The 10,443-nt window shown below is 37.5% G+C and overlaps 1 protein-coding gene across 1 annotated transcript; it reads right to left on the bottom strand.

Annotated features, from left to right (window-relative positions):
• Nucleotides 1–1,397: 1,397 nt before the first annotated feature.
• On the bottom strand, nt 1,398–7,844 carry LOC126268144 (tubulin delta chain-like). The gene has a single exon (XM_049973675.1). It carries the CDS (start codon nt 7,837–7,839, stop codon nt 6,412–6,414), a length of 1,428 nt encoding a protein of 475 aa, XP_049829632.1. The 5' UTR covers nt 7,840–7,844; the 3' UTR covers nt 1,398–6,411.
• Nucleotides 7,845–10,443: the final 2,599 nt, after the last annotated feature.

The following is a 10,443-nucleotide window of genomic DNA, read 5'->3' as shown; positions in this document are numbered from 1 at the left end:
CTGAAAGACTTTCACGGGCACCATGACATTGAGTTAACAATTAGGGTCTCTTGCTTTTAATGATACTCTTGCACTCGACATTGTGTGTGTCTATTTGAATTCATTTCCATCTTTTCTTGTAATTCATTAGTTTGTACCTCTTCTATTTCAGGCTTAGAAAAACTTTTAACAATGGTTCTCCTGTGAACTTTTGATTCCTAACTACTGTTGTGGAAAGTTCAGATGTCAGATGAAATAATTCATTAAGGGTAACTTGAAACTCTAGAACCATTTGCATCCAGGTCACTTGGTATGTAGAACAATATGTATGCTATAAGGTTCCTGTCTCTTTCACATAACAATAAATAAATAATAATCAAGGCTTTGCCTCTTCATTTAAATAATCTCAACATAAATATCCTATTTATTACTAACAGGCATTAGGTCAAAATAGCATGTACATCCCTTATACAGTCAATAATGATGTAAGTGCAAATTTAACTTTTATCTTATACCTTGTCATTGAACCAGCAATTTAATGAGAAATGTACAATTTCTGCAGCAGCAGGCAAAACAAATGATTTCATGACTATTTTTCTAATATTGCAGAGTGACAAATCCATCTTAATGCTATTCTCCTCCTCCTGCAATAAACAAATAATTACCAGAAAACATCTCAAATGAAGACACAGAAAATATGTGTGAAAGAACACTGGATTCTCATTTAACTGTAAGAGAGGATGGGGTGAATGTTCTTGAGGGGAAGGCTCACTTTGTAATTAACATTCAGGACCTCCTTCAATTGACCAGCACAGCTCACGCCAGGTACAAGATGACAAGAGAGTGGCTAAGGATACAGGAAAAAATAGTTGCAAGGGAATATGAAAAGTAAGTTGAAAAAGAAAAATTAAATCTTGAACATGAATCTTGAAAATGAAAGAAACGGAAAAGGAGAAAAGATTGATTGCTGTCAGATAATCACATGATGGAAACAAGTGCTTAAAAGAAATAACAGACCAGGGACTTGATGGGAATTACTGTGGGTCAAGCAATGTTGGCAAGCACTATGAAACTTAAGGAACACGAAGTGAAGAAAATTAAAAACAGAAAGTAGTTGATAGGTGAAAAAGCAGTGTTATAACATTTTTTTCAAAGAAGCAAAAACAAAATGAGACTTAATGAACGAATTCTGTATGGAAAGCTAGATGATTTTCCACACTGTAATATTTTTGTATTACTCTGAAAATGGTACTGTGTAAGCTTTTACTAGTTCTAAGCATATCTGTACTAAACAGGAGTATGTCAGTACTATCACAATAAAGTGGAATAATTTTCCTGATTTATTATTATTATATGTAATTTTATAACAGTTTTATATACTGATTATGATTAAAACAATAAATAGGTGTGTGAGATGGCTGACTAAGGTAAAGGAGGAGACCAGATCAAAAAACACTTTCCTAACAATAAATTTGATTCAGTAGTTAATCTGTTTTTTATTTTTTAATGTCCAAATCAGTAACAGTCAACTTCCGTAATCAAAATAGACATTAAGTCAGTAATTTTAGTCTCAAGTTTGGTTTCCATCCCTCCTTATTGTTTTATTTATTTTAATTTTTTGCTTAAATAAACTTTTGAGGAAATTGCATTCACAGTTTTGAAAAGTAGTCACTTCAAAAGCATCAGTTATGAAAAATATACAACTTCAGGTATTAGAAAGTACTCCTAAACACTTAAATTTCTCACTGCTTTACAGAAACACTAGGTTACTATAAGTGGTACAAGAAGATATACAGAGGGGTACTACTTGCAGCAAAACATCATTGAAAGACAAAATAATACATACTAAAAAAATAAAAGCAATGTAGTAATAGACACAAATATAATATTAAAATTCTAAATTTGCTGATAATCCATTCGCTTTGTGATGGTTACATAACATATTCAGGTTGTTAAAATTTTCATGTCCCAGTGTACAATGCCATTTCCCCCTTACTATTACCAATAAAGAAAGTATGTAGAGGTCACGTCATGTCATAATCATATGTCTGAAATCAGTTTAACTACAATTTGAAGCTGCATTCACTGTTTTAGCAAAACAGAGGGAAATGTGCTCCTCCAATATCATCCACCAACTACTTCTTAAAATATGAAGCTAAATCATCAGATCTTGCCTTTGTCCTTGAAACAATTAATTCAAAAGGAACACTTCCAGGAAACACTGCATCGAAAGTTTCTCTGATGTCTTCACAAGCTGACTGAACAGCAAAGTTCCTTCTAATCATTTCAAACATCAGATTTACTCTGCCTTTGAAACAGCTTGTCTAGCAGAATAAAGCTAAATTGATGGTGTAGCTTTGGGAGATGAAATTATACCATCACTGCTACATCTAAATTGGGTGAAATACTAATGTAACTGTGAAGAACTGTCTCACTTTAACTTGTCTGTGCTTCTAAGTAGAAGCATGCTCCTCTACAGCAATTAAGCCCCAAGAAACCTAAAATTTCAGACTTACCTTGAAGTTTATATTTAATATCTTCATATTTTCAATAACTGCAATTGGATAACATTCCCAATACAGAGACCAAGAATCTGGTGCCAAGGTTGTTCAAGTTGAAACGCACAGCCTTTTTAATGTCATTTTGTAATGTTTCAATCCATCTTGAAAAATACAGACTAAAACTGACCAGTCTGAAAAACAATGGCTTTTACTAAGTATTTTTCCATCCGTGCACTGTGCAGAATTTAGAGAAGTTAGCATTTATAAGGGACAGTCAAATGAAAATGAGACAGATGGGAAAAATATAAATAAACTGCTTATTATTTCACAAGTAATCAAAACCATTAATACTGCCCACGAGTTGTCCAGGTCGTTTCAACTATGCTGCATTAAGTTTCACTAGGTAACCCTTACAAATCGTCCATACAGTCCCAATCTCTCCCTATACAATTTCTGTGTTTTTGGAGCCGCAGAAGACAGACATTCGTGGCCATCATATTGCATTGGATGAAGAGGTGCACGCTTGGGTACAATCATGGTTGTGTAGGCAACCGCAAACATTTTTCCATGAAGGCATTGACCATCTTGTCTCACAGTGGGATAAATGTACTAACAGTTGTGGAGATTAGTTTTCAAATACAAGGCACATTCAGAAAGTAAGAATACTAGATTTTTATTTTATTTTTTCAGAAAAAGTGTATTTAAAAAAATTACAGGATATTGTTAATACAACTGTTGACCATTTTCCTAGATAATCACCATCCCATTCAGTGCAAGTGGCGAGTCATGTCACAAGCTTCTTTATATACTCCTTGAAGAACTCTCCCACCAGCTCCTTCCCCCACTTCAAAACCCCTTTCTGTAGTACTCATCATTTGCAAATTTAATTCCACTCATATGTACCTTCAGGGAGATGAAAAGAGGATCTAAAGGTGCCAAGTCAGGGAAATTTTAGGGGTGGTTCATAACACCCCTCCCCCTCTTCTACCACCCAGTGATGCCAACCATTAGGGAGAGGGTGGGGGAATAGCCTGTTAGTCAGAGTACATACAATTTCTGAACATGCCTCACAATATAGTTTACTTACTTACTTTCTTTCTTTCGATATGTCTCATTTCATTTGACTACTGCTTATACATTGTTCTCAATACACACTTCATCCTAGTTTTATTTGCTAATGTCCTTCAGAATGTATGTATTTTGTGCTCCAAGAGGCTTTTGTAGGCCTGCAGTTTTGAGTGTTCTACTAGGACTGTCTAACTTTTTAATCTGCCAATAATGATCAGAGGCAAATCTTTTACAAATACCTTATAATTTTTCCTGTTGATATCTGTAAGTACAGGGTCTAAGACTGATGCTGAATGTTTTGATACTCTAGCAGCAGCATATGCCATGTGTGTCAAGCCAAACATGTTCAGAATACTGGGCTGAGTAAGCAGCAGCTCTGCCAACAGGAATTTTAACCACAAAGCTGTGAACTAATTCAGTGGGAGATTTGAAAACTTGTCATTTAATTTTACTTAAAAACAGACCTACGCTTTTACAATTGAACAATCTTGTCCACAAATTATTCAACTGTTGAACAATAACTTGCTAGTCTGAGGAGAATCCAGATGGTGGTTGTACGCCAGTCATTGAAATCTAATTTGTTTAATCAACAGCAGTGTGTTCTGCCATTGGGTGGTCAAATCTGCTCTTGGCCACAGTTTGGTGGTGGCTATTCACTTGAGTGGACAACAGGTTGGTGTCATGTTCACATAAATTGCTGTGCTTGAAAGACCAGCAGAGCTAGTATATGAGAGAGAGATATGGGTCTTCCACAGAAATGTGACCCATGTGGCAAGGATTTGGCAGTGGGTATGCCCGATAAGGATATTGCATACATTGGATGGTCAGCAGAATACCGCTTTAGGAGAGGTAGGAAGGATTGTCGCAATGATGTTCTTCATTTTATGACACGATGAGAAACAGTTAAACCATGGTGAAAAATATGATAATGGGTGATGAGGAGAGTGCCCCTTTGCATCTGGTTCATCAGTGTGATCTGAGTATTATGGATGTTACAGTGTACAATATGGGCAATCAGACTGTTGCCTACTGACTGTCTATGAAAACCTTAAGCAAGATATTCAGCATATGGGGCAGGGGAATTCTTGGCACTGCAGATACACAGTAGGAGGATGGCCAGACTATATAGAAGTGATTTTTGTTTTGAATCAGAATGCAGGTGCTGTTCATGTGTAACAGGTTTGATATGGTGAGGGGTATGGATGAATCATCAGAGAGGTGGAGGTCAACATCCAGGAAGGTGGCACTTGAGTTGAGGAAGTGTTGAGGGTGGGTAGGAATGTGGGTGGATGCCTTAGCATTTTAAGTTCAGATCATCAAAATATCACTGAACCTGAACTAGGGGTTTTAGGTTACCTAGTAGGTTTCCTCTACATGACCCATTAACAGGACAGCAGAGGATGGCGTCGTGCAGTTACTGTGATGGCTGTGCCATGGATTTATTTATGCCTTCCATTCAAACGAGTGTTAGTTATGTGTAAGGATGTAATTAGTTAGATGTATAAAGAATGAGGTAGTGAGTTGTGAGTCAAAAGGACATTGGGAGAGAGTGTGTGTGAGCAGCCAAGTGATGGGCATAGTGCATGTTGGTGTAAAGAGAGGGGACAGCAACAATGATGAGCAGAGATCTAGGTGGTAAGGGAGCCTAGGCTATGTGCAATTGGCTGGAGGTGTTGGTTAACATGAGTAAATATTATTTCGTTGGAGCAGAGTAATCAGCTAAAAAGGAGCATCCAGAGTTAGATGTTGAAAAGTATGTAGAAGGTGGGGGAGTGTGTGCAGGAGGGGGGGGGGGTCATTGAAGTGAGGAGGGAGATGGATACTGGGGACAGATTGTAGGATAGGTGTAAGGATTGGAATTGGAGGCTATGCTGCACTTACAGGATGGAGTCACTACAGCACTGCTTGTAGGTGGAGGAGTCAAGACAGTTGGCAGATGACTTCTATCAGGTAATCACTGCAGTTTATAATGAAAGTTGTGGAGCATTTGTCTGAAGTGAATTGTCACCTTTGTTCCTAAATTATTTATATTCATTTTGAAGGGTTTCCATTTTCTGTTGTTTGGTCAAATATATCCTTCAAGTAAATGACAGTACCGTCAAAGGATCGTCTGCTCTGATACTTCTGTCCATGTGTAATCTGAGCACAGAAAGAGGAAAAAAAAGTAAGATAGTTCAGAGAGTTCATGTACATAAGCACAAACTCATTTCCATAAAGTGCTCTGCACTCATCACTAGAAGTTATACGAACACTTAACAGTGAAAACTATGTGAAGGCCACTGCATCACTTTCTTGTTGAATATACCATACTATTAAGTAATGTTTCACACCTCCACCTCTTACATATATGAAATTACAATCTCAGCCCACCTAAAGGTAAGTTTTGAACAATTCAACAGTAAATGTTTCACAGGAAATGACAGCGAAGTAAGTTCAGCTGCATGGGTGAGATGAGCTTGCCTCTAATGAGGTTTTAGAAGTCACTAATTACATATATGTTGCTTGTAATCTATAGTTTCTTAAAGCTGTGTAATTAAAGACATATTTGGATTAGCTTCAACATTTAATTTACAAACACCAACAAAAAATAAAACGACAAACATCTTTCCACGTTGACATAGCTTATATTCGCAACAGTAATTTCCCTTTGTCAGTATAGAGTTTAGAATGGTACTATGCAGAAAGTATATTGTTTAATACTATACTACATTTATATGAAGCAAGTATATTGTTTAATGGTGTGCTACATTTACAACACACATTTCATTACAAGAAAAACAATTATGCCCTTATGGAAATTTTCTTTAGTATGTTTTTCTGTGGAGAAAAAAAAAAAGGATCAGTAACAAATTCCAGAAATAGATTATCCTATATCTTTGTACATTTTGACAATACTTTCTAATTTAGCAAAGGCCACAATAAAGTCATCCTCTGTTACACTGTACTTCTTGTACTGGTGTAAATATGCTTTGTATGTATACATATTCCATGCCTTGTCAAGTACTTCATCAATTGGGACAAACATCAACATATTGTTAGATGCAAGGGTGGCAAACTTTTCAGTCCCCATTAATCTTTTATTGCTGTGACAGTGGACATACCTCATTGAGGCAGGAACCCATTTTTTGTACATTAAAGGATCACATAACATAGCTCTCTCTGTTCGTGATAATTCTGGCATTGGCCCTCTTGTAAAAAGCATATTTGATATGCATGGGGAAAATTTCATTTCTGAAGAGCGAGAACTATAATGCCGCGATGGAGCTTTACATTCATAGTCACTCATGATATGCCCTCCAACAGAGCTCACACGAAATGATTGTAGCAGATGCTGTATTAAATTCTCCCAAAGGAAACTGCTTTCGTATTGTGCAGTTTCTTTCGAAGTATGAGGAGCACTCTTAAAAGTTACCAGCTTCATCCCTGGGTGAGGTGTTAACTGGGAAACAATATCTGGCAATGTGGAACATGCACCCCTCTCTACAGGCTGGAATACAGCCATCATTTTTAGTGATATAAGTGCATTTAAATCGTTAAAGTTGATATCTTTCGTTTTTATAAGATTTGAAACCATTTTATACAGATGATCATTTTGGAACAGTACATGCATATCACAAACGTCATATAATTTTGCACAGGTGAGTAAAGTGTTGTAATTCTGAGTAATTACGTCTCCGTTTTTGTAAGGCAGTACTAAAATATTAATAATATGTTTGTTGGGGTAATCATCCTTTAAGTTTTCTGCAATGCAACTGCCAACACCAGAACCAGTACCTCCCGCCGAGCTAGCCATAATTAGAAGGCTTGTCAGACTGTCGGCTTCCTCGATTTCCTTTCTCACACATTCCATTACCCTATCTTTCATTTTGGGTCCTCTTTCAACGTAGCCTAAAGCCCAATTATTTCCAGCGCCCCCGTCACTTGCCACAACATTTTCAGTACTGTAACGCCAATTACACCGATTCTTAACACCATTCTCTGAAACCTTATGAATTACTTTCTGTTCAGTATCAACCAGAACAGCCCTAGCTGTCCGAATATTGTGAAATGCACTGTTCCTGAACCATCTGTCACACTCCGCGTAGTCACTTCCAACTTTCACTAGTTCGTCCTCTGAAAGCATCGAATAGAACTCGTGTCCTATCTGATTCCCGCATTGACCAAATTGAACGCTTACAACTGCCATCCTATGCATCACAATTTGTCTCCATGAACTGAAATTTTGATTCTCATGTTTACGCACCAACTCAAACTGCTTCGCGCCTAGTTTAAAGTTGCCAAAGTTAATCATGCTGGAAGAATGTTTACTTCTTCGCGATCGAACTGTCACATGTGTCTTGCCTGAAAATGATTTGTGACACATAAATTTCATGTGTCAAATAGTTTTCAACCAAGTATGCTGTCACATTAGTTTTCCATTGCAACATCTCATGAAATAAAAAGATCGATGGAAATTTTATATTATTTGTGGCTTTTAAGGCGAAGAATGATATGAAACACCCAGACAAAACACCGTAACCTCGCCGAGGGATATTTTAATAAAAGCTGCGCCCACACCTATTGATTTGTCGGTGCAAATCTCTGCATGCATTATACTTGCGGAAACAAATCGTAGCGTATGGGGCATGGTATAGACTCTAAAGTTTCGCTCATATTAGATATGCACAAACCTGAAAGTTGGAGTCGCGGTCCTGAGCAAATCACATCTGTGCAGACAAATAGCAGCGTGTGTGCTGGAAATCTCAAAAAATCTGGGACGAAAAACGTTCTCGCCTTCCTATGGCTCCAAGCACGATGGGACTTAACATCTGAGGTCATCAGTCCCCTATACTTAGAACTACTTAAACCTAACTAACCAAATGTCATCACACACATCCATGCCCGAGGCAGGATTCGAGCCTGCGACCGTAGCAGTAGCGAGGTTCCGGTCTGAAGCGCCTAGAAGCGCTCTGTCACAGCGGTCGGCCAAAACGTTCTTGAATCATTTGTTTATTCAGTAAAGTGTTTCTGTTTTTTGTATGTACACTTGATGCTCAAATGGTTGATATGCGTCATTGCTCTAAAGAGTTCATTGCTGAGTTTACAAATATATAGGAGTCACACACGTTACTGGAAAGTTCAGAGCAACGAACGCAGTGATCCGCATAAGAAGACTGCTGCTTAATATGTATCAATAGACAAACTGAGAGAAACTGACCTTGTGGCAAATAGCCAAAAGGCAATAAATACATTCATTGCGGACTGTTTGTCACACGAGATTCTGCAAATTAATGAACTCTGTTCGATCTGAAGCACTTTAAATGTTTTCATGATAACAGCGAAATTATTCTGAACACTTGCTAGGATACTGGTCTCATGTTCAGGAGGATGGAGTTGGCTCTGCCCAGCCATCCTGATTAAGATATTTAGAAGTAATTAAAAGACCATATAAAATATACACTCAACATTCAACTTAAGCTTAATAATTACAAATAAGTTACTTCTTATACACTACCCACCTCGTTGACTGGACTGTTTCACAAAACTTCAAACGATGTTTCTCTTAATCTCTGACTTTATATGAACAAGACAGCAGAACTGAACATGGTTTTTCAAATTACCAATTGACACTACAGTAGGCCAAGAGTCCTACTTTCCTGACTGTCAGTTTCTACGTGCATTCAGCAAAACTGTTATTAGTCCAGTCAATTTGTGTTCAAAACGGCCGTTTTCGCAACAAAACTGTGCAAGTTTTTACTCAACGGTCCTATATGTTTTTTGGGGTGCTGAACTCGAATTTTAAGTTTGTTATCTTGTAGGCGCCGGCCTCAAACTAAAAACAAACTCAAAATTCTAGCCCTTATTTGCTTTTGCGCTTATATTGCGAAAACCATATGTTTTTTAACATGTATATTCCATACAAAATTAAAGTGGAGAAAAATTCCTACAGAATGCACTAGTCAGACTTTAACTTCTGACGAACGGTATCGGCGATAGAGCGCCCTGAAGTGAAGCGATTTTTTGGCTCTTCTGTCAAACCGTCAGAAATGCTCACTCCCACCCACTACAACTTGAAAAATATACATGTCATCAACAAGAACCCCTACATCACGCGGAGGCTCATTAAATTTCCTACAAGAGACGTCTGTAACATTCAATTTTCTTATAAGGGGGAGGAAGCAAAGCTAATATTACGAAAAATGCCTTCTGGCCCATACAGAGGATACTTTCCACCTGCCTGTCTCTCATGGGCGTTAGAATTTCAGTGTATTACTCTTAAAAGAGGTTCTTTTGAATGAATTAATGGGAAAGAAGTTTGATGAAAACATTAACAAATTATATTTATAACATATTAGGTAAATGACCCTGGATAGACAGATAAATATGAAACCTGTATGTAGTAATGTAGATGTGTCATGAAATGTGCGACTGTTAAGCTCAGGATTGGGTTTGCACTTCGAGCAGGGTCTCTATCTGGAAAAGGAAGGCGGTATTCAGTGATATAATATGGACACAACGTATTTATAAGTTGTATAGTGAACCTACAAAGTATAAAGAAATAATTGTGGCCATTAAGCCTCCACTGTTTCAAGGGATATTTGTCGCCAAACAATCAGGCAAAGAAGAAAGCATTTCTTAAGCTATGAATTGACTCCATATCCCCTAGCTTTGTTCGATGAGGGTGCAGTTGAGAAGGCACAAATTCTGCTTTGTACAAAACTTTTAAACCCCTTCCAGACACCACACTATTGGATAGCATCACTATATGTGAGTGATGGGGGCTTCTTGTTGCACATATTCGTATGGTCAAGTGGACACACTATCCAAGAAATTTGGGACTCATATATCCGTTATGTACGATTGAAATACAATCGAAGTGCCGCAATTATGTTTGATGGGTATTCAGAAGGATAGA

This window comes from Schistocerca gregaria, chromosome 4, assembly GCF_023897955.1.
Source record: "Schistocerca gregaria isolate iqSchGreg1 chromosome 4, iqSchGreg1.2, whole genome shotgun sequence".
Classification (NCBI taxonomy): domain Eukaryota; kingdom Metazoa; phylum Arthropoda; class Insecta; order Orthoptera; family Acrididae; genus Schistocerca; species Schistocerca gregaria.
Note: the sequence above shows the minus strand (reverse complement) of the source record. Positions and strands in the feature narration are given on the sequence as shown.